Source organism: Bradysia coprophila (genome assembly GCF_014529535.1).
Source record: "Bradysia coprophila strain Holo2 chromosome IV unlocalized genomic scaffold, BU_Bcop_v1 contig_84, whole genome shotgun sequence".
In the NCBI taxonomy this organism is placed as follows: Eukaryota; Metazoa; Arthropoda; class Insecta; order Diptera; family Sciaridae; genus Bradysia; species Bradysia coprophila.
Genome location: NW_023503376.1, coordinates 542,230 through 567,881, shown reverse-complemented (window position 1 = coordinate 567,881; position 25,652 = coordinate 542,230). Strand labels below are relative to the sequence as shown.

The following is a 25,652-nucleotide window of genomic DNA, read 5'->3' as shown; positions in this document are numbered from 1 at the left end:
CCCTCATTAGCCCAGATTTTCTTGGCAAGGGGACTCTATTTTACTAAAGTTTATGATTTGTACACATGTAGCGTTGAAAATCGTACTTCTCATGTTTAAAGCACTTCTTTCGGCGCCCTCTGAATTAGAAGTCTTTTTTTCATGAGTTTATTGACCTCGGCCACGCCTCGGATCAACAAAACACACACGAAAGCTTCTTCTTCTTCTTTTCATTTTTTTATCCCAAAGTATGTGACTAATGACTATTTCATCCTTGAGGCTAGAAAATGTCTCGCTCAAAAACCGACTTTTCACATTTTTTGGCTGCATGATGATTATTGACGCGTTGGATATATTCCCAAGCTTTCGATCCGTCTAAACAACATATATACAATCAAGATCATCATCTGTCGTCTTACTCCTCGAAGGAGCATAGAGAGTCTACAAATTGTCTACGTTCCACAACTCGATGTTTCTTCTCAGGCTTCTTCAATATGCTGACGAAGACTTGTTTTTCGCTCTCGATTATCGATGTCGATGTCGATTATCGGTGTCGATTATCGATGTCGATGTCGATTATCGATGTCGATGTCGATTATCGATGTCGATTATCGATGTCGATTATCGATGTCGATTGTCGATGTCGATTATCGATGTCGATTATCGATGTCGATTATCGATGTCGATTATCGATGTCGATGTCGATTATCGATGTCGATGTCGATTATCGATGTCGATGTCGATTATCGATGTCGATGTCGATTATCGATGTCGATGTCGATTCGATGTCGATTATCGATGTCGATGTCGATTATCGATGTCGATGTCGATTATCGATGTCGATGTCGATTATCGATGTCGATGTCGATTATCGATGTCGATGTCGATTATCGATGTCGATGTTGATGTCGATGTCGATGTCGATTATCGATGTCAATTATCGATGTCGATTATCGATGTCGATGTCGATTATCGATGTCGATGTCGATTATCGATGTCGATTATCTATGTCGATTATCCATGTCGATTATCCATGTCGATTATCGATGTCGATTATCGATGTCATTTTCAAAGTTTCGCAGCCATACAATCAAGATAGTAATATTTAACTTGTGTGGAGATCGCAGCACAAGATTTAATGACTTGACGACTTGTTTGCAAACCCAAGCTTCATAATTGGAGAGTTTGGTGCATCCAACGAGTTGTAAACATCAGAGGGACATATATAACATCCCCCAAAAACAATGAAAATACATCCATACAAAAAGATTTGCTTTCTTTCTTTCCTTCGGGTCGACAACTTTCTCATCTCAACCATTTAGTAACTTGTCAGGAAAATAGCTAATACAACTCTCTCAATCTTTGTTCATTTCATATTTTTACGTGATAAATACGGCAATGTAAATGACGCTTCGCTCATATGAAATATGCATTTACATTGCCTATTCACGTAAAGCACAGTACCTGCGTGGATGAAAATTGTCCCAACTCGTGACAATAAAAATTTGGACCCACAGACGTAATCTACTACAAATGTCGTGAAAGTGTTATATATGCTGCGACAGTTGTTAATCTCTGAATGTCGCAAATTGGTTGTGAATTTGACATGAAACATCTTACTAATTTATGTCCAGAGTGGTTGACGATAAGATTACGAAGCCTTTAATAATTTCGATTAATTTTTTGTTTTTGTTTCAGAATCAATATGCTGTTCGAAGATTTAACATAAACATCGAAATCGAATAACATGAAGTCGTCATCACACAATCGTCCAGGGGTACTTGTGTCCCCATAAGACACACACACACACAATACAAGTGAATTAAATTTAATTTTAAATAAATAAAAGAAATTTGCCATTTTGCATCGATATCGTTCAAAAAAGAAGAATCGCAGTTCTTTTCTAGTCAACAGTGGTTTGGGAAACAAAAAAAGGAAGAGTGACGGCACTTCGAATTTCTTAATTTTTTGTGTGATAAAATTAAAACAAATTAAATTTAATTAAAAAGAAAGAAAGAAAATCTTAAATAAGTTTAGCTCAGTGATTTGATGATTGTAAATGTGAGGCGAAATCAGTGATTGTATTCCAGAGAAATTATTAAAAATCCAAAGATTGTGCATAAATAATTTGGACGTTGAACTTGGTCAAGTTCCATCCTTGAGTGTGTACAAGCTATTATAATTATTAATACCGATCAATAAATCGTAAACATCAGTATTGAATTTTTGTTGTTAAATTTTGTTAATTTTATTTGTTTTTCTAATTGATCCATTATTTGCATAAATAATTAATTTCGTAAATCTTAATTTATAATTAATTTACCGGTTAAATAAACGAAGAGATTATTCTCAACAACAACCTTCAGTGAACATAAAATCCAAGTGCGAAAAACAAACAAACATAAAAATGCCATCGAATGGAGATACGTCAGCGAATGCTGACAAATTAAGTGGCATTGAAGAGGAGTCTGACATTTATGAAGCTTTTCCACCCCATGTTGACACCGCTCAGATAACGGTGCTGTCCGATTCACCAACTGGTAAGCATACTATACACTTTCTTGTCACATTGGTTTTTGATGTCAACTTTTTTTTTTTTTACTTTTTCCATTCCCAAATTCAAGCTGTAGGACAGCGTCAATTTAAATTTTCCACATTGCGTGGTACACGTACGTAGAAAAGATTGTGTGGGACTAATTTTTGAAATTGGTTTTTCGTTTTGATTTAATAATTTGTTTGACGGTTTTTAATTGGAACATTCATCTACTCGACTGTAATTAGGTTTACACTCGCCAAACCATGAAAACACTGAATATTACGCGTCAAAAGTTATCGGAAACGACACTTTTTTAGTACTCTCTCAGCAGACCTTGCAAACAGGTCTAGGGATCCAGGCGATGTTTTCCTTAATGGTGGAGTTTGTTTATGTTATTCGTCAAAGAGAGAAATTTGATACGAAGGCGGAGCTTACTCTCCGTATCAACGAGTAGTGTGATGCACATCGAACGATCAACTCGTTCGGCTTTATATCGCGTATTTTCGTTTTCGTTTTTATTCTCAGTCTTCTTCTATACATTCAAGTTCAGCCTTGAACGGTGTGTATTATATTTGGTTTTGTTGTTTGTGTATTTCATGGTGTGACGAGTGTAAAATTGTGTGCATCACAGGATGTTTCAATCCAAGTGATGCAAATAACTATTGTACAAATCACCTTACGCGTATATCATCAGAAATTCCATTCATATTCGGATCCATAGATGCCATACACAACGTGGGCAATTTTGTAGGAATCAGAAAAACTTTTTTTTCGGAAAATTTGCTCATTATTTGTGAATAGCTTTTCTCAAGTCATGAAAATAGTTAATTTAGTACTTACAAAGAGCAACAATAAAACAACAAGAAGATGCTGAGAGCACACGTGCCCCATAGGGCAACAATTTGATACTTCTTCCATATTGTTTCACTATTCAATAAGAATGTTTTTCTCGCACTTATGTATTTGACTGCTTGCTTTGCGTAGAAAATTTGAGTCTCAGAAGTGGCAGAGTGGACGTCAGTGAATTTTAGATAGGACATAGGAATTTCCTTCACAGCTGCTTTTCAGCCGGTCCACTCATCCAAATAAAAATTCCAACACTTGGTTCTATGGGTGGAATAGTTCACAATGGTTAAACTGTTTCAAACTATGGTCCAGCAAAATATCTTCCATCGCAGTGCCAAATCTTTTACTTCAAATTGTGCAGCAAACGTTTCGTACAAGATCATCAAAGAGGTAATCTAGTACTTCAACTGTTTTACAATTCCTAATACAAAGCGGCGTACGTTGTGCCAAAAGACTATTTAACATGGTAACACCTACTTCTCTTGCTTAAATAATTTCGATTCTTTTTGGAACCACTATGACGCGTTACCACTACCTGTGTAAAGACCGCATAAAATAAGTTTCAATTGTATGAGTAAACCAGCTGAAAATAAGTTGTGAAGCGGAAATCCGTGTTTTTACGTGAATTATCGTTTTGACTAGAGCGATTCTAGTCCTTCCTATTTCCATTTCCTATACCGTACGAACTTCGACTTGTAAAATATTCCAGCCAGGTTAAATAATGTACAATTCGAACACGTGAGAAAAGAACATATTAAAAAAAATGCTCTCCCTAGTTGCTGTAAATAACTGGGAAATCTCCGTATGGTTTATCAGTCAAAAACACTCAAAAGAGTAAAAGTGACGCAAGTCCCTGTGCATACTTCCAAAACAACTGATATCGCTGGAGGTGACGCATTCTGCGCTTGTACGCAAAAACTGTACCAGCAAAAATTTGACCAAAGAAATTCTAGAAACAAAATTTTACCAAAAACGTATTAGGACGTATTAGGACATATTCTTGCCAATTTTAAAAATTTTCTTAAAAGTACTTTCCTCAACATCTGCCACTTGTGACGCAAAATTTTTGGTAAAATTTTGTTTCTAGAATTTCTTTTGTCAAATTTTTGCTATTACAGTTTTTGCGTACAAGGTCAGAATGCGTCACCTCAGTATGCACAGGGACTTGCGTCACTTTTACTCTTTTGAGTGTTTTTGACTGATATCAGTTCTTTTGGAAGAATTAGTAGATTGAAAAAATTTAAAAAATTTGAAAAATTTGAAAAATTTAAAAAATTTGAAAAATTTAAAAAATTAAAAAATTTGAAAAATGTAAAAAATTTAAAAAAAAATTGAAAATTACAGTGAACGACATCTCAAATGTCTCACTGTCATTTTTTTCAGAGAATGTCATTGTGAATTTGCAATGACACAATAAAATTCTCAGAAAAATTTGACAGTGAGACATTTGAGATGTCGTTCACTGTATGAAAAATTTGAAAAATTTGAAAAATTTAAAAAATTTAAAAAATTTTAAAAAATTTAAAAAATTTGAAAAATTTTGAAAAATTTAAAAAATTTGAAAAAATTTAAAAAATTTGAAAAAAAATTTGAAAAATTTGAAAAATTTAAAAAATTTTGTAAAATTTAAAAAATTTGTATAAATGGTTCTGCAGTCTGTACGACAAAATATTTTTTTAAATTTTTTCTAGTAATAGCGCAAGCTATGCTAACGCGCGCCCATGATCCGATCAACTGAAATTAATTAGACCACACAACTTTCGCAAACATTTTTTCAAAGTATCAGACATCAATCCACAGTACTGTACATGTACAACGTACATAAATCGAAACAGATTAAAAACTTTGTTCCATTTCGCCAACGTAGCGTATCTTCTTAGAGTGTACTTTGTTGTATGAATTGTTGTTTCTTTCTTCTATCGACAAACTCACATAATTAAATTTCTTCGTTATAATACCTCGCCATTGATTTTTAGTTTTATTTTGTTTCTTTCGTGTCTTCATAAACAACAACTCATATCCCATTTACTAAGTATAGATAATCCGTCGCAGCTCAAACAATGCAGAACATTATTGCATAATTTCAATTTCTAAATATTTTTGTTACATAAAACGATAATAAAACGACCATATGACATCGCGCCGCTGATAAGAAATACCTCTTTTTTTCGTAGATTGTTTAATAATAGGCGTGGAATGTTTTCTTTTTGTTCGATTTAATCCTTTGACTACGGATTAATTCGAGACTTTAATTTGACTGGCCGGTCGGATTAAGTATAATTGTTGTCACAATTTGGTTGTTTCATTTCTAATTTATCGTGTTTTTGTTTCTCAAATTGTTAATCAATAGTAGGGGATACTTAGTGCTAGTTGTCAGCTGATTAAGTCAGTCATTCAAACGGTTTGAAACAGTCACTAGATGGCAAGTTTGAAAGCCCTTACTATTCCACTTTAAACTATTTCTTCTTCTTTACTCTCGTATCCAATGGATCTACTACTATCCATCTTAAATGTCAATTTAAACCGTCTTCATCGAATATTTAAATGTTAAATCACGCTAGTCCAGTCTAGTAACTATTCAACCTTTACATCAGCTGTCCAATCAAAGACTGACCTATATCCAATGTACGCCGCTATCCTCGAAAGTAATATAATAGTTTGTTCACCTCTTCAATCCTCATAACACTTTTGTTCCTCGTAAATTGGACACACAATGAAATCGTGTCTTGCGTTAATCTGAATCGTTAATATTTTATTGTGAATGAAAGCCAACGCGATGTATATCTTGTCACGTAATCGCTTTATGTACAATATAGTTAAATACAAACAATAATCAGTAATTGGTCTGTACACCAAGATTACGAATTATGAAGTTGTTCTGCTGTAATAATTCCATTGATTTTGTTGGACGATTTTTTTTTCGGTTAATAAATTATGGTCTGGGACATGTCCAACGTTTCACCAATGCGATAACCCTCGATGGAAGAATTACCAACTGCAGTACACGAATTTATGGTCAATATTTTTTTACTTCCGTAGAACCTAATTGAACATGTTGTTCTTGTATGTGTTAATGTCGGAGAAAATGATTACTGTTCCCTGTAGAGCCGTGATACAAACTCATTGAAATAATTCGATTTGTTTGTCATGAAAAAGAGTGGTCGGTCGGGATTTTTTTGTAGAGGAATGTTTTCTGATGAGATATTCTTTTGAAAAACAGCCTACCGAAATCGGACGCATTTTCCAGTGGACTTTTTTATACGTGCCTAGAAAGGTATTCGACCCTAGAAGCCAAAACCACTTTAAAAAAAATTCTTCGAAGTTTGTGTGGCTGGTGAAAGGCGATCAAAAACCGACAACTTGCACTTTTCTTACAAAAATTTCTCCAGTTACACGAGCCGTACGTGGTCATGTGGGGTGGCATTAGAACGGCAATCGCATGTACTATTAAGCTGAATAGGACTTATGGGTTTAAAATTCATCGACACTGAAATATGTGCAGTTGAAGTTTTCAACCGAAGACTTACACTGTTCTTACTGGAATTTCTCGAGGTACACAAAACGTACATGGTCGTGTGGGGTGTCATTTGAAAGGTAATTTAATGTGCTTTTAGGGCAAATAGGGTCTTATGTGGTTTGGATGCATCTACGATGAAATAGAAGTTGAAATGTTTAAGTGTACATATTTCATCATAGATGCATCCCAACTTCATAAGACCCTATTTGGCCCAAAAGCACATTAAATTACCTTTCAAATGACACCCCACACGACCATGTACGTTTTGTGTACCTTGAGAAATTTCTGTAAGAACAGTGTAAGTCTTCGGTTGAAAACTTCAACTGCACATATTTCAGTGTCAATGAATTTTAAACCCAATAAGACCCTATTCGGCTCAATAGTACATGTGATTACCTTTCTAAAGACACCCCACACAACCCTGTACGGCTCGTGTAACCGGAAAGAAAATTGTAAGAAAATTGCAATTTTTCGGTTTTTGATCACCTTTCACCAGCCACCCAAGCTTCGAAGAATTTTTTTGAACGTGGTTTTGGCTCCTAGGGTCTACTACCTTTCTAGGCACATATAAAAAAGTCCACTGGAAAATGCGTCCGATTTCGGTAGGCTGTCTTTCAAAAGAATCCCTCGATATAAAGGATAGGAAATGAAAATATTATCACTGCTAGGTCATGTTGACAAATTAGACTGCACATAATGTATAGTAAGATATGGTGCCACAGTGCCATGCAATTTTTTTTTAAATCAATTTTCGTTTTTATAATACAAAACCTTTGTCATATGATCTATTACAGACGCCGACAGTCCAAAATCCTTGATAGTCACTATCAGAAAGCGTCTATTTTCAGGTAAAATTCAGACAAAATTTTTGGTGATTTGGATTCGTTCGTAATAACATGGGGAATTAAATAACAAAATGGTTTACGGATTGTTTAACGATCAGAAGTTACAAAATATAATTGACTTCACTAACAAAATCTATTATTTTCATATTCGATAATTCGCATTCCATGTATCATGTTGATCATCATCTCATCATTTTGGTTTTACTGTTTCTCAACATATGGTTGATAAACGTTGCCATTTTATTCATTAACATTTTCGCGTTATATTTTCTGAGTTATTTACAAGCCCAAAGTGTGTGGATGAACAAAAAAAAAACGAAACAGTTGCGTCGAAGTATATAGTTCGACGAAGTGACGAATTAGTATTGATACAACTTTAGCTTCCATCGCGAAAAATTAAAATAATTCAGGTGTTAGTGTTTGCACAGACACTCAAACAGACAGTATGTTTGCATCAATTATAACTAATTTTTGCTGCGTGTTAAATAGAAGTGACGTACTTGACCACGGTGTAGGTATAATACCACCGACTTTTCTTTCCTGCAAGTCGCTAACGAGTCATGCTAAAGGTCATCAGAGGAATACCTCCCGATGAATAAGGAACTGCTACGTCTTCTACGTTTGAAATTATATTCTTTGCCTACAACTTACTTATGCACAAAACCTTACAAATGTGAAAAAAAATTGAATTATCAAGCAAAGATTCTTGCTCATTATCAGCACGCGGTTTGTTTATCATAAAACGACAGCACGATGAAACCTAAAAAAAAATTAATTTTCTTTTGAATATATTAGTGAGTATGGACACAAACGCTCTCTCTATTTCTCTCTCTCTCAATATTTTAACTTTTTATTAGGGCAAATAAATACACCGTTAAATTATTGACTAACACACGCGAACAATGTTTGCGATTCTATCAACTATCGCAAGTAAACAACGTTTTCAGTCCCGTACGAAGTATACAAAGGGGCTCATAGGTTTACGATGCCGTGTGTAATTGAAGGAATTCGAAGCAGACGGTAAGGGCAAAGTGTTTGCCTATGTTCATAGATGACGAATCTGCAATAAAAATTTTCTTTGTCCGTCACGTCAATATCTTGAGTAAATCCGAAATCAAAAATTTTTTCCCACTGAAAGGTAGTCGAAATAGTGGGGCTAAGTTCGAAGATGTGCCGATTTTCCTAATTTTTGTTTTATTTGTAAGGTAATCGAAGGCCGAATTTAATGTTGTTGACAAAATTTTAAATGTGGGTCCTTGAACCTCAGCCGCTACTCGAAAAATTAAAATTTTAGGTCAATTAGAAAGTGTTACATTTGGAAGGAACGTCGCATGGGGGCTCGTAATTGCGCTATGCACAATAGATATATGGTTTCTGATGGCTCGTTTTTCTCGACCTATCAACGAGAACAGTTAATACAGAGAGCGGAAAATTGGTGGAAAATCAGTCAATATAAAAATAGAAATTAATTTTGTGTAAACGTTTGTTTACCTAAGGTATGAAAAAAAAAACGTTTATTTTCGCTTGTCCATTCAAAATAAACAATTGAGTCAAAAGAAAACAAAAAAGGGGTCTCATCATACGTGCGATTAAGCAGAAACTATTCGTCCGCTATCAGAGTTAATTGCGTTTATTCAATTATTATTTTCACTTCATTTGACTGATGAAAACATAAATTTCATCATTGGGATTTTTCCGGTTAGAAGCGGCTGTTTGAAGTTTATACTCGCCATTTCAAATTTTATACAGAAAATTTCAGTTATGTTTAACGACTGGGGTGTATCAACAGTAGATAATCCCCAGTGATGCCTTAATTTATTGTTGCTGCTGGTTTGATGATCTTTAGAGTACAGCGACACAGACCTAACATAATACGCACCATATAATTGATTGCAATTAAAATGAAGTTTGTTTCCGGATTTTGGAGAGTCGTTATGAAGTACTTGAAGGATTTAATTTGAGAAGAATAAGATTATCGAACATAAAGCTACTCGCTGTTTTCTACAACAACTCTTACGCATTAGGGATCATACCAAGGCCTATTTTAGGGAATTGAATTTCCCGACAATTTCTTCAAATTTCCATAAAGTCCTAAATTCTGATTTCTCATTGGATTTCTCTTAATTCTTATAAGATCCCAACGTTCAGCCGAATGTAATCGATTTAGTTTTAAAAAAAAAACAAACATAAAAAACGAGCCATCAGAACAGTCGGAGCGTTTGCTGCGACTGAGCCCCGTACAAACCCGTATATCTATTGCGTACGTGACCCTAGTGCGTCTGTCACCCTACTTTGACCGTAAGCCTATTGCGCCGGTTAATGTAGTTAAAGTAAAATTATTATGTAATGTGTACATCGTACAAATTGCGCATAGCGCAATTACGAAGCCCCGTACGACGTTCCTTTCAAATGAAACAAAAATTTCAAATCGCCCTAAAATTTTATCTTTTTGAAGGGCCTAGTATCGGCCTCAGTCCGAGGACCCAAATTTAAAAAATTTTTCAACTACATTCTATTCGGCCTTTGATTACCTTCCAAATGAAACAAAAATTACGAAAAACGGATGAAATTTGCTCGAGTTATATGTAAAATACACATAGGGCCCTAGTATCGGCCTCAGTCCGAGGACCCAAATTTAAATTTTTTTTCAACCACATTCTATTCGGCCTTTGATTACCTCCCAAATGAAACAAAAATTACGAAAAACGGATGAAATTTACTCGAGTTCTATGTAAAATACACATAGGGCCCTAGTAGCATTTCACTTCTAAGGCCCTAACTCACGGTCCACTCAACCGATTTTTTTCCTGGATTGGTATTGACAATACCTATCATTTGCCGTGTCATTTACATTTCCATCGTTTATTTTGCCATAAATATCACCAAAAGACCTTAAATCACTTAGGTGGCCCTAACTCACGAAGGGCCGACCCGAATATGCCCATCTTCGAACTTAGCCTCACTATTTCGACTATCTTTCAGGGAAAAAAAAAATTTTTGAAATCGGATTTGATTTACTCAAGATATCGACGTGACAGACGGACAGACGGACAGACAAAATTTTTATTGCAGATTCGTCATCTATAAACATAGGCAAACACTTTGCCCTTACCGTCTGCTTCGAATTCCATCAATTACACACGGCATCCTAATCCTATAAGCCCCTTTGTACTTCGTACGGGGCTAACAACTAAAAAGGCCATAAAAGCAACGGAGTCACTTCCATCTTTTGTTATTTGGAGAAGGAGAACCAGAGAGATATAAAACGTGACCGAAAAATTTGGGACTTTTCGGTAATTTTATTCTTCTAAGATCGGTATTGGGTCATTCGTCGAGTTTGTAATGCAAAAATCGATAGAAATTTTAGAAAAAAACAAGGCGACGCCGAGGTCAATAAACACACGAAAATGAGACTCTTCCTTTTTATCCCGAGTTATGTAATGCATTTTACGTGCTTTTGTGTTCAAAGTCAATTTACTTTTCATCCCTAGGGTCGTAATAAGTCTATTTCAACCCTGCGGAAAACATAAACATGTAAAAATGTATGAAACTTTTAAAAAAATTGTATGGCTCGTCACGCCACGGCCGAAATTCCCATCCGTTAGAGCGTGACGTACTTTATGAATTACCACTGACCGACTGAATTACCGATGACAATGTGTGTGTGTGTGTGGTATTCTATGTTAGTCAGGTAGACATACTTTTCATCAGTTTTTCTGGCCCACTCGATACAAGGAAAAGCGACGCTGTCAATACAATTCTCCCTATTCTGCGTAGCGGTCATTGTCCTGAAATTTCGACGACATGAGTATCGGTGACTTCCTGAAGAAACGGTGATTTCCTGAAGAAACGACGAGAAGAAACGGTGACTTCCTGAAGAAACGACGAGAAGTAACGGCCACTAAAGTCGCCGTTTCTTCTCGTCGTTTCTCCAGGAAGTCACCGTTTCTTCAGAAAGTCACTGTTTCTTCAGGAAGTCACCGTTTCTTCTGGAAGTCGTCGTTTCTTCTCGTCGTTTCTTCAGAAAATCTGGAGAGGCGTCAGTACATGTCGCCGTTTTTTCAGAAAGTCGCTGTTTCTTCGAAACCGTCGACTTCCTGAAGAAACGACGAGAAGAAACAACGACTTCCAGAAGAAACAGTGAGATGAAACAGCCTCTGATTGCAACCAACTAAAGCAAATAAAATAAACAGTTCATATTTTAATTTAAATGAATTAAATCTACGTATAGAGGCTTATTTTTGAGTTGAGCTGAAATTTCGATTTCGATTCCTAATTTTCTTCTCGCCGTAAAGGCGTTTTGTTGGTTCTTATAGAATACATCCTTTTACGAATTGTAACGTAAAGGAGTTTGGTTCGTCCTTACAGAATGCATCTTTTTACGAAATGAATTTTCATTTTACATAAAAAGCGTTTTAACACGCCGAGCGATCCGGCCCATTGCCCCGGAGCGAAGCGGAGGGCCGCAATGCGAGCCGGGCGCCGGAACGGTGTCGGTAACTTGGGAGTTATTTTTTTTTCTCTCGCATCGTCTAATAATTAGCCGCATAAAAAGCGTTTTAACACGCCGAGCGATCCGGCCCATTGCCCCGGAGCGAAGCGGAGGGCCGCAATGCGAGCCGGGCGCCGGAACGGTGTCGGTAACTTAGGAGTTAATTTTTTTTCTCTCGCATCGTCTAATAATTAGCCGCATAAAAAGCGTTTTAACACGCCGAGCGATCCGGCCCATTGCCCCGGAGCGAAGCGGAGGGCCGCAATGCGAGCCGGGCGCCGGAACGGTGTCGGTAACTTGGGAGTTAATTTTTTTTTCTCGCATCGTCTAATAATTAGCCGCATAAAAAGCGTTTTAACACGCCGAGCGATCCGGCCCATTGCCCCGGAGCGAAGCGGAGGGCCGCAATGCGAGCCGGGCGCCGGAACGGTGTCGGTAACTTGGGAGTTAATTTTTTTTTCTCGCATCGTCTAATAATTAGCCGCATAAAAAGCGTTTTAACACGCCGAGCGATCCGGCCCATTGCCCCGGAGCGAAGCGGAGGGCCGCAATGCGAGCCGGGCGCCGGAACGGTGTCGGTAACTTAGGAGTTAATTTTTTTTCTCTCGCATCGTCTAATAATTAGCCGCATAAAAAGCGTTTTAACACGCCGAGCCGGGCGCCGGCCAAAGTACCTGACAACTGGTTTTTGATACATTTTGTAAAAGGATGAGTTCCATATGGTTGAATAAATCGCGTTTTCGATGTATTTCGTAAAAGGGTAAATTGCCTATGGTTAGCAAATTTCTTTTAGTCACATAAGGATAAAATACAGCTATTTGTTCAGCCATAGGGAATTCATCCTTTTACGAAATGTATCAAAAAGCAGTTGTCAGGTAATTTGTCTGTAACTTCAGTATACATGCTGAATTTATGGACAACTTTCTTGCCAAACTTTCGCCTGGCTCCACTTCAGCAGCTCGTCGATTTGTGTGGCCTGTGTTATAGGGAAATGTTCTAATTGTTTTTTTGTGGTTCTTCGGTCTCACTTCTTCAGAAAGTCACAGTTTTTTAGAATGTCACCACTTCTTCGAAATCGTTCACTTCCTGAAGAAACGACAAGAAGAAACGGCGACTTCCTGAAGAAACGATGAAAAGAAACGGTGAGTTCCTGAAAAAACGACAAGAAACTTCCGTCTCCGTTTCTTCAGGAACTTGTCATTTCTAATAAATTCACCGTTTCTTCCCGTCGTTTCTTCAGGAAGTCATCGTTTCTACAGAAAGTCGCCACTTTTTACCAAAAACGGCGACATCCTGAAGAAACTGTGACTTCCTGAAGAAACGACGAGAAGAAACGACGACTTCCTGAAGAAACGGTGACTTCCTGAAGAAACAGTGACTTCCTGAAGAAACGGCGACTACTCGCCGTTTCTTCATGAAGTCGCCGATACTCATGTCGTCGAAATTTCAGGACAATGTAGCGGTCTGACAAAATATACTTTTAAAGCTGTAACTGTGAGTGACTGTATTGGGTTACTGCCTTTTTCTCCAGTCTGTGTCATTATTACTGACAATATTTGCGTCCAAATCAAATACTCTGTTCAGAAACTTGTTTGCCCTTCAAACGAAATATTTTCTGCAAATAGAAACCTTATCTTTATCTCATTTACTTTACGGATTTCCATGACGAGCCTCCTATTGAATGACGAAAGCCCATCAAATTTAATTATGCAATCAGAACGATTCCAATCCATTTCATTCAATCAATCAAAATACCAAATTAGCTATAAAAAAAAACTTTGCGCAACCTTGAACACTTCTTCGTTTCTGCGTTGAACGTCATTATTGTATATTTTGAATTCTCCAGTTTTCGTTCTTGACTGTAATACAGATCAATATCAATGGCTTAATTAACATCTGTTTGACTTACATTATACGAACAACAAAGAAGAAGGCAATCAAAGAAATAATTTTCATTTAAAATGCTTTTTGTGAGGCTTGTCATCACAAAAAAAAAGTAATCAGAAATTGTCATTATATTGACCCACACGCTCCGCCTAATATTGTTTTATGTGTGGAACGCAATACAATATATTGTAATCGAGACGAAATTTTCGTCGAGTTCAATTTAGAATTGTTTTTTTTTTTCGTAGACTTAATTTGTTCAAATTACTGTGCGTTATACGATGATAAGCGAATGAGAATATGAGTATTTTTACGAACCCATGTACGAATTTAAAGAAGCTAATCATAAGTGCTGCATTTTCAAATACGAGAAAAGTTTAGGTAGAGCAATATAAAGGAGTGAGAGCAATGACGAAACTTTGAATTTCGTTTTTAGCCCCGTACGAAGTACGAAGGGGCTTATAGGATTAAGTCACATTCTTGTCACTTGTGTATTTACATGAGTAGATCTTACTCGTGTAGTTGCACAAGCAGCCCACGATATTTATACTGAAATGTTGCCCGATGAGAATTTGATTTTGTTTTATCGGCTTCGTCGTACAAACTGTTAACGTGAAAAGTACATTCAATACTTTGGAAAACAAACTTTGATTTTACCCTTAAATCGTTATTTGAAGCTAAAGTTATTGATAAATGGATCAAGTTATTGAAGAAGAGGAATTTTTGTTGTATACTGAATTCCTTCAAGTTGCAAGCGAATTGGTTTCCGATGAAGACTCTAGTGACGCCGAAGATTTAAATGAGCTTGAAGAGGAAAGCGATGCCGATCCAGACGACGACGACGACGAAACCGATGTCAACATAATGCAGTGTATCATAAACTTGATCGATCTGGAATACCTTTTACAAACTGAAAATCCAGAAGTACGACGCAAAGGAGTGAAAAGATGGGGTGTACACCCTTTAAATCAAATGCGACGCGAACAAGGCCATTTTGACAATCTTTTTAAAGAGATGTTGTCTCACGACCACGAAAAGTTCTTCAATTTCACAAGAATGTCGCCTGAAAGATTTGATCATTTGTTTGAATTGATTGAAAGCAAAATTACGAAAACATCTCCTAATGCAATTCCACCTAAATGTAGACTTCTACTGACTCTACGGTACATTTCTGATCCAAAGTCAATTCGTTATCATAAAGTGAAAGTATTTTGATATTTTTTTCAGTTTTCTTGCGACTGGCGATTCATTGAAGAGTCTTCATTTCAATTTTCGAGTAGGGATATCTACTGCGTACTATATAATACGGGAAACTTGCGACGCTATATGGGATGTTTTGCAACCAATCTATTTGAAATTCCCAGAAGAGGAGGATTGGATCCGAATCGAGGAACAGTTTCGCGAAAAGTTGAACCTACCGAATTGTGTCGGTGCATTGGATGGAAAATTAATCGAAATATTTGCTCCTACGCACTCTGGATCTATATACTTTAACTACAGCAAATATTTCAGTACAAATTTGCTGGCAATATGCGATGCACTCAAGAGTTTTGTCTACGTCGACATCGGCAGCTATGGTCAACAAACTGACGGAGGAGTTCTGTTCCACTCTACTTTCGGTAAAAGGCTTGACATGAAAAAACTGAATTTTCCTCCACCATCGTTCTTACCACACACATGCGTCGCCTTTCCATATTTTGTTATCGCTGACAGTGCTTTCCCGTTAAAAGAGAACATGTTAACTCCGTATGCAGGTGACCAGTCGAATTTATCAGATGTGCAGGCAAATTTTAACAAAGAACAGAGCAGCGTTCGAAAGATTATTGAAAATACATTTGCGATATTGGTGCGACGATGGCAAATATTTACAGGACCGATTGAGATGCATCCAGTCAATGTAGATAAAATTCTGAAGGCCACGATCGTTTTACATAACTACATCAAAAGCTTTGACGACCCAGCAGCAATCCGGTACATGCGTGAGGAAAGATGCACATACTCTACAAATGAATCGCTTCGAAGCTTTTACGAATCCGGACTCAATCTTGCCGCTGCTAATACAAGCGAATATGCTAGTGCTGCCAGGAATACGTATGCGAACTATCTCAAGAATGTTTTGTAAAAAGCAGTCTGAAAGTCATCGGGAATGTCATGGTTTTTTTGTTTTGTTTTTTGAAGTAATAGATTGTGTCCAATCTAGCTTGTAAATCCTGTCTGGGTATTAATAGAGCTCTCGTTGTCAACTTCCATTTTATTTGCTCACTATATGAGTGATGTTTTGTAATGAGATTCTTGGATTTTAGTTTATTTTTCAATCAGACAATGAAGTCAAGTTTGTAATGAGATTCTTTTATTTTAGATCAATTTCTAATCAGACAAATGATGTCATGCTTGTAATGAGATTCTTAGATTTTAGTTTATTTTCCAATCAGACAATGATGTCAAGTTTGTAATGAATGTTCGTAAAAAGAAGTCTGAAACACATCGGGAATGTCCACGTTTTTTTTGAAGTAATAGATTATGCTCAATCTAGCCTGTAAATACTGTCAAGGTATTAATAGAGCTCTCATTGTCAGATTTAATTATATTTGCTCATAAGATCAGTGATGTTTGTGATTTTAATTTATTTTTCAATCGGACATCATTGTAGTCATGTTGTAATGAGACTCGTTCATTTTAGACCAATTGTCCAATCAGACAATGATGTCATGTAACAAGATTTTGTTTGGTTTTAGTTCATTTACCAATCAGACAATGATGTTATGTTTGCAATGTTTTATAAAAAGCAATCTGATAGTCATCCACCTGAGTGTCCAGGTTTTTTATTGTTGTTTTTTGAAGTAATAGAATTATCCGATTTCCGATTTCATTTTATTTGTTCATGTTTTGTAATGAGATTCTTGAATTTTAATTTACATTTAAATTGCACGGACATCATTGTAATGATCTTTGCAATGAGATTCTTTCATTTTAGTTCAATTTACGATCAGACAATGTCATTTTTATAACGAGATTCTTAGATTTTAGTTTGTTTCAATAAATTTACGATACGAATTGATCTATCAGATCTAGAATTTCTCGTTCCAATCTCGGAAGACTTTCCTTTGGAACTGATTGAAGCCTTGTCCCCAAATATGACAAAAAAGGACCATGTGGAGATTTCTGTGCCTTGTCGCTAACCTTTTTGGTTATGGCTGTCAAACAGTTTTCCATTTTCTGTCGAATCGCGTCCATTCGGTTTTCGTTTGAAGAGGTTGAAACCGATGTACTGGCAACTGAGACAATGTTTGGAACGACAGTCGATCGTCTTGTTGATGGATTTGAGCGGATTGTAGTTGCGACGGAGGATGTGGTAGGTTGAAGTGTTTGATTGGTTCGTGATGACTGTACTGAAGCTGTTGTGTTTTTTGGGGCCGCTGAATGTGAAGAATGTGAAGATGTACCGACATCGTTTAATTGATGGTTATTTGACGGAATCTATCGAAAAAAATGAAACGAGCTTAAGCTTCCACCGACTTTCAATTATCAGAAAATCTAGAAAAATAGACGTACTCTGGCTTGATTAGCGATCCGCGCAATTATAATCTCACCAGTCTTTGGATCATAACAGCGAGATGGATACGGTGGGATCGTAGTGTTGCTGATCGACGAACTGGTGCTTGGATGTGGTGACACATAATTATCGAGGTCCATAACATTTGCATCATCGGGCTGTTGACCATTTTCAACCTGCTGCTGTACATCTCCAGTGGCTTTATCATTTTCATTATCCCGTGATGTAACGCGCGGTTCGTTCAATGATTGATATTCAATAGTTGACTGCTCATGAGAATATTTGGAGACAATCCGTTCGCGGCAGTTCCAAATGTTTTCGTCTGGTTGATGATTATCGGGATCAGTTTGAATATCTCTTGGTATGCCAAGCTGCACACATGCATTAACCACAGTGTCGGTATCATCGGTAGTAATAGCTCCGAGCTCATCAATGTTAATGCCGTTTTCTAGCTCGATCTCGATAGTTTTTGATGTGGCACCACTCGCATCCTCCGTATCTTCCATACCACATTCATTTAGCATTACGGAATCATCGTCTTCTTCAACAAACGTATCATTTGTATAAGTGCTGAAACACGAGTTGAAATAATATGCGACTGAAAAACGAAATTATCCTAGAAGTACGTACGATCGTGGTTGGATGAATGAATTCAGAAAATTAAGACGTTCGTAGTAAATCCAATTTCTTGATACTGCAGTTTTATTGCGTCTTTTCACTTCGCAGCTACGTTTTTCACGAGAGTATTTCTGACGTAGCGATGCATACCTTTTTTTGGCATTGTCAACTAAAATTTTTTTGATTTATATCACTACTGTTGCTGGCATTTACAATAAACAAAAAAATACCGGTCATTCTGCTTTGCTTGGCAATATCTTGCCATACTTCTTCTTTTTTTCTCGTATTTTTAAAATCCTTTAACGACTTATCGTAAATGATGCGGTTATTTTGAATTAAATTTATAAACAAATCGGTCGTAGCTTCCATTCCTTCCATCTTTAAGGAAAAGAGTATCGAAACTGATTTCGACGTTTTGCAACACTAACAGTTTGTTCGACTAAGCCAACTCAGTTTTATTTTCAAATTTTCACATCGGGAAACACCGTAACTTTTATCATAGACTACTTATGCAATTACACAAGTAGCGACACTCATGTAGTTACACATGCGACAAGAACCTGACTTTACGATGCCGTGTGTAATTGATGGAATTCGAAGCAGACGGTAAGGGCAAAGTGTTTGCCTATGTTCATAGATAACGAATCCGCAATAAAAATTTTGTCCGTCCGTCTGTCCGTCTGTCACGTCGATATCTTGAGTAAATCAAATCCGATTTCAAAATTTTTTTTTCCCTGAAAGATAGTCAAAATAGTGAGGCTAAGTTCGAAGATGGGCGATTTTGGGTCGACCCTTCCGGAGCTGGGGCCCAATAAGTGCCTAACTATTTTTCGACGATATCTCCAGACATTTAAGCACTACACTTGTAAGTGATACGTCAAATGAAAGGTATTTACAATACCGATCGACAAAAAAAAAAGTTTATGAAAATTGGATGACCGACTCGTGAGTTAGACCCCTTGGTGTGAACTAGGTACAGGGCGGCAAGCCGTTTTTGCTTGTAGGTTGGCCAAATTTGAACGTATTTAAATGGATTTTGCTTTATTAGATAGGTATTGACCGTACCAATCAGGGAAAAAAAAGTTTATGAAATTCGATTCACCGGAGCGTGAGCTAGGTCTCTTGGAGTGAGCTCTAATCTGGCTACTCGGCCGTACAGTGAACGTGGAGTATTTTGTCAATATCTCGAGTAAACTTTGATCGAATTTCAATTTTTTTTTGTTTGAAAGGTACTAACGAATGTAAAGCAGCCGTACTACTTTCCACCTCCTAACAAAACGGCCGTCGGCCGCCATTTTGGATTTTTGTAAAATCAATATAAATCGGTGAAAATGATACTTACTTAATTTTAGGTCAATTCGAAATTTGTGTTACATTTGAAAGGAACGTCGTACGGGGCTTCGTAATTGCGCTATGCGCAATTTTTAAGACGTACACATTTCATAAGAATTTTACTTTACCGACGTTTACGGGCGCAGTAGGCTTACGGTAAGAGTAGGGCGACGGACGAACTAGGGTCACGTAGGGTTTGTACGGGGCTCAGTCGCAGCAAACGCTCCGACTGTTCTGACGGCTCGTTTTAAACTTAAGAAGATGAATGCCAAGTACCTAGCCGTTGTGTTAATAAAGTTAATAAAGTTAGTGATCCGAGGTCGTGAACTTACATTTTGTTGTTCGAGACTCCACATATTGATCAAACTATTGCTCCAACTGGTCCGATTACTGCACTGGGAGCCAGAACAGTTTTAAGAGCGCTGACCCCTCGGCAATTTTCTAGCCTACATTTGTGCGCAAAAATATTCATTTTTGATGACTTCTCTGAACCAAAATCCTTTTTTTTTTGAAAACCATTAAAGCATGCAAAATGCTTAGAGTAATTATACCTAGAGAGGAAATTACAAACAGAATTACGTAAAATTTGTGGTCCCGACATGAAATACGTAATATTTGATAGTGTGAGTTTTTCCCTACTAAATTGGTGGGCAAATTAGCGCAAAAAAATTGAATGTGCCTACTATAATTTTCAACGCCTACATGTGTTAGTGAAAAGCTCTACGTAGAATTGTACGAAATGTGAATCTTACACAAACTGATGTCGGGACCACATTTTATCGTACGAAATACCTCTCTAGGTATAATTACTCTAAGGCAAAATGTGTTACTTTTAAGAGAAAAATTGGTTTGTGGATGATAACTTATTCCACTTGGAGAAACCTTTGCAATTGTGTAAATTTATGTGTTTTGCAAAGGTTTCTCGAACTGGGTTAAGTTATCGACCACAAACCAACTTTGCCCTTAAAAGTAACACATTTTTGCATGCTTTAATGGTTTTACTTTTTCAAAAAAAGATTTTGGTTCAGAGAAATCATCAAAAAACGAACATTTTTGCGCACAAATGTAGGCTAGAAAATTGCCAGAGGGTGAGCGCTCTTAAATGAAGAAGGGATCTTTATGAAATGGTTTTAAGCTATCCGTGCACACATTGGTGGACCTGGTCTTCTGTCAGAATTTGGAGTTATGACCAAATAAATGTTACGAGAAATAGTCAAACTTTAAGTCCGCGGGACCAGTAGAAGGTCGAGCCCCAACTTCTGACTATGAATCTGGATGAGTCGACGGACATGTGGGTGTGTATGGCTGGGTTCAAAAAAAAATTCACGAAAACCGTAAGGTCAAGTTCGCGTCCAACCTGAAAATTTAATTCAGGTTTGGGTCAACCTGAATCCGATCGGAGACTAACTAGAAAGAGAGAAAGTCCAAGTAACATACATAATAGCCACTCAATTCAAATTAATTACAGCCGTACGGAACCTTTTTAATCTGTTGGCACATTTTGGTTCAATCGTGTGAGTCAGTACTGTTTAGCCGTAAGTTCATATGCTTTTACCAACTTTTGACACGGAAACACACATGAGAAATCTATCTGATAAACAATCAACTTTAACTATTATTGATTTTGTTGGGAGGCGTTCAAACCACAAGAGTGTGGCAGAGGGCAGATGGTCTGTAAAGTGATAAAATAGCTTCATCATGAATGTGTTCGACATTTTTTTTTTTTTTGCATATGAGATGATAGTTTTTGCTACAACTCCAGTTCAAACGACAATAATTTTTTTGAACAGTTGCACCCACGAGCAAAAAAATCCTAGATACCAATCAGTTCTTAAAACATATTTGTTCATCGGGAAATCGTAACCTTGCCGCGCCGCGCCACCTAAATCAACCTCTCTAAGATTTGAAAATCAATTGAATTCAATTTCCCAAATACTCAAGCCACATTTGTTGCAAGCACATGCACCATCAATTAAATAATGGTCGACTTGTACGCTCAATATTTAAATTCTTTATTAGACGCAAATTAACATTTCTATAAATAATAATGTGTAGAGCACTATAGAGCACTGTATCGTTATATAATACATAAAACAACGTTGTTATAGTTTTGCTTATATTAATAACAGAAATTAAAATACAAATTCGCAATGATGTAATCCAAAAGTATAATTCACTTTATTAACATTATACTTTAGCGTCTAATATTTCATATCGAATATAGATTAAGCAAACTCTGCTTATTCGACTGTTCTGGCAGAATAATCAATAAAATGTAAATGAAAATGGCTTCACATGAACTATAATTGTGCTCTATCAACCTTGCAAGAATCATAGGATCATGTAGAGGGTAATGGTGTGAAAATGAAACGAAGAAAAAATCAATGAAAGTGTAAGCCAGATATGGTCTATTGTCCGCCCGGAGGACATAAAAATTGGATTTTCGTACCTAAACGCACTCATTTTTATATTATTTTGACATAAAATGTGAGTGCGTTTAAGAAGAATTCGCCGATCGACCATACCTGTTCTAAACATTCATTGGAAAAAATGCTCTGAAAAGATCCTTCTCATATCTCGTACACATAGCATATCAATCCGCTCAACAGTAGTTGCATTATACAGTTGTAACATTTCAAAGCGATTTAATTGCTCGTAAATTTGTCGTAAAAAATCACGTGAATGAAAATTTAATGTTTTGCCGTAAATTATTCATCTTTTCAGTTAAATTAAAGTGTCAATAGCCGACACACTAAATCAAACATTACCAACCATAACCTATAGCAATTTGTTCAGCTCGATCAGAATTTATAAGTTCAATCGACGTATTCTCGTGATATTATTTTACCTTCAATTTTAATGAGTCACGTGTGCGTCGATTTTCTATCACGCCCATATAAACACACACACGTTTCTGTGGCATGGGGACTGTACTCTATGGATATGATAGACGATTATTATTTACTCGTTGCAAATACCTATTGGAAAAGTGAAAGGTTATGTTGTGTTTACTCGGTGATGTATTAACAGTATTCGTGTACCTGTTAATTTAAATAAATTAGCCTACTCTGGTGACTTCACTGTCATGTGTTTCAATCGGTTTGCACAATGATACAAAAAACGAGCCATCAGAACAGTCGGAGCGTTTGCTGCGACTGAGCCCCGTACAAACCCGTATATCTATTGCGTACGTGACCCTAGTGCGTCTGTCACCCTACTTTGACCGTAAGCCTATTGCGCCGGTTAATGTAGTTAAAGTAAAATTATTATGTAATGTGTACATCTTACAAATTGCGCATAGCGCAATTACGAAGCCCCGTACGACGTTCCTTTCAAATGAAACAAAAATTTCAAATCGCCCTAAAATTTTATTTTTTTGAAGGGCCTAGTATCGGCTTCAGTCCGAGGACCCACATTTAAAATTTTTTTCAACTACATTCTATTCGGCCTTTGATTACTCCCAAATGAAACAAAAATTACGAAAAATGGATGAAATTTGCTCGAGTTATATGTAAAATACACATAGGGCCCTAGTAGTGGCCCTAGTCCAAGGACCCAAATTTAATTTTTTTCAACAACATTCTATTCGGCCTTTGATTACCTTCCAAATGAAACAAAAATTACGAAAAAAGGATGAAATTTGCTCGAGTTATATGTAAAATACACATAGGGCCCTAGTATCGGCCTCAGTCCGAGGACCCAAATTTAAAAATTTTTTCAACTACATTCTATTCGGCCTTTGATTACCTTCCAAATGAAACAAAAATTACGAAAAACGGATGAAATTTACTCGAGTTATATGTGAAATACACATAGGGCCCTAGTAGCGGCCTTAGGCCAAGGACCCAAATTTAATTTTTTTTCAACAACATTTTATTCGGCATTCGATTACCTTCCAAATCAAACAAAAATTACGAAAAACGAATGAAATTTACTCGAGTTATATGTGAAATACACATAGGGCCCTAGTAGCATTTCACTTCTAAGGCCCTAACTCACGGTCCACTCACCCGATTTAAAAAAAAAACTTTTTTTTCCTGGATTGGTATTGACAATACCTATCATTTGCCATGTCATTTACATTTCCATCGTTTGTTTTGCCATAAATATCACCAAAAGACCTTAAATCACTTAGGTGGCCCTAACTCACGAAGGGCCGACCCGAATATGCCCATCTTCGAACTTAGCCTCACTATTTCGACTATCTTTCAGGGAAAAAAAAATTTTGAAATCGGATTCGATTTACTCAAGATATTGACGTGACGGACAGACGGACAGACAAAATTTTTATTGCAGATTCGTCATCTATGAACATAGGCAAACACTTTGCACTTACCGTCTGCTTCGAATTCCATCAATTGCACACGGCATCGTAATCCTATAAGCCCCTTTGTACTTCGTACGGGGCTAAAAATTCAACTGGCAAATGCAAATGATTCTGTTACAGTGACAAGTAAAACTTACTTTCCTTCGGTTCAATAATTAGAAACCTGCTTAATTAACGAGACTAGGATGAAGTACGATATTAATTGTCGATTTTATGACTGTTATTATAAAAACAAGTGCGAATGGGAGCTACAATTGCGACAAATTAACTTTCAACATTATGTCCTAATTGATTTGTTGACATTTATAAAATGCATATGGCTCGTTCCAGCGTAACCTTCGCTGAATTCTCATAATTCTACGATATTCCACAGAATTTTAGAAGAGAACAAAGGAATTTCTGTTGAGTTTTGCAGAATTCTGAGAATGTACTAAAAGTAGACCTAGATTTTAGCGGCTAGAAGAGGCCATATGAAAGCTTACATTTGTGAAATTCGTAACTTCTATTAAATCAAGAAAAATTGTAGAAATGTACTAGATTCGGAAAAGTCATTTCTCGGATATATTCCCTAATAGGGAACAAAAGGAACAACTTTGATCTGGGTTCCTGCTTCTCAAGCCTCCCAAAACTCTCATCTATCCATCTATTCCCTGATACATGTTCAATGAATTGCAATGAAATTGTAGTAGTCTACAGAATAGGAACATAAAAATGGCGAAATGTCTATAAACTTCTTTTTGTACAATCCGATTTCCGAATCTACTCAAACAATCCAATTTGAACTAAGAATTTTGTACATAAAACACTGGCATTGTACACAAAAGATTTGATGTGTACAAAGAAACAGGAATGAGTACATCAAATACGGACTGGATTCTCAGTGGTTACGTGCTAGCCTTCCACCAAAATGAACCAGGTTCGAATCCCAAGTCAGACAATTCCACATGGAATTTGTCTAGCGATTATATTGCATTGGTAACGTCCTAAAGTTCACTCAAGCTTCATAATTTGGGTAGTTGCAGTGTGTTCGGTGGCTGCAACGATGCACCAAATGACTTGTATGACGTAACCCAAATGCGATTAATTTTGTACAAAATGTCTAGCCTACATTAAGGAGAGACATCAATCAAACACCTAACTGTCCTCATAGAGTATTTGTATACTTCGAGGCGTGATTCGGAAATCACGTTAAGTGTGTGGACCAGACAGCACTTGTTATTGGATGTAAAATGCTGTTAGTGAGCATCAACATTCGACCACTGTTTCGATCTGAGAGAAAGTTTAAATACGTCTTTCGACGTTTTGCATTTATATGCAGTTCAAAAATACCATTTGTCATCAGGCCATGGCGACAGTGGCACTCGATACAATGTTCTAAGAACACTATACCGATTTGCGCACGAACAAGTCTAGCGAATCATAGTCGAAGTGATTACTGTTACTGAAATGATACTATTAGTGAGGCATCTAAACGAACGAAAGAACAAAATGTTCACTAACAAGTTAGTGGTGTGCGGGCTAGTCCTTCTTCCTTCTTTGATACAAAAAGTACGGGGACTTCGGCAAACAGTTTGATAAAATGGTGATGGGCCGAAATATAAGAACCAAAAAGGGATTTCCCACCATCGGCAAACCAAATTTAAACCAAAATTGAAAGTAGAGAATTCCTCTTAGGTCACATCGGTTCACATTCTTCTGCTTCTTCTACTGCATCTTAAAAACA

General features: G+C 36.8%; 2 protein-coding genes and 1 long non-coding RNA gene across 13 annotated transcripts in view; all 3 read left to right on the top strand.

Annotated features, from left to right (window-relative positions):
- The window catches only part of LOC119072671 (GTPase-activating protein skywalker), a 75,195-nt gene that overhangs the window by 15,597 nt on the left and 33,946 nt on the right, over positions 1-25,652 (top strand). For 5 of the 11 annotated variants that reach the window (XM_037177935.1, XM_037177940.1, XM_037177934.1 and 2 more), the window contains exons 2-3: positions 1,678-2,519; positions 7,673-7,726. In XM_037177935.1, the coding sequence (XP_037033830.1) occupies positions 2,387-2,519; positions 7,673-7,726 (187 nt within the window). In that variant the 5' untranslated portion in view covers positions 1,678-2,386. Of the gene's footprint in view, positions 1-1,677; positions 2,520-2,609; positions 2,649-7,672; positions 7,727-25,652 lie in introns of all 11 variants that reach the window. The other 6 variants (XM_037177947.1, XM_037177939.1, XM_037177937.1 and 3 more) reach the window with 2 other exon arrangements.
- On the top strand, positions 14,681-16,668 carry LOC119072676 (protein ALP1-like). Its single transcript, XM_037177951.1, has 2 exons — positions 14,681-15,262; positions 15,327-16,668. Exons 1-2 carry the CDS (start codon positions 14,793-14,795, stop codon positions 16,219-16,221), a joined length of 1,365 nt encoding a protein of 454 aa, XP_037033846.1. The 5' UTR covers positions 14,681-14,792; the 3' UTR covers positions 16,222-16,668.
- On the top strand, positions 16,686-18,064 carry LOC119072688. The gene is made up of 2 exons (XR_005086905.1): positions 16,686-16,809; positions 17,120-18,064. It is a non-coding gene; the product is annotated as an uncharacterized LOC119072688 (long non-coding RNA).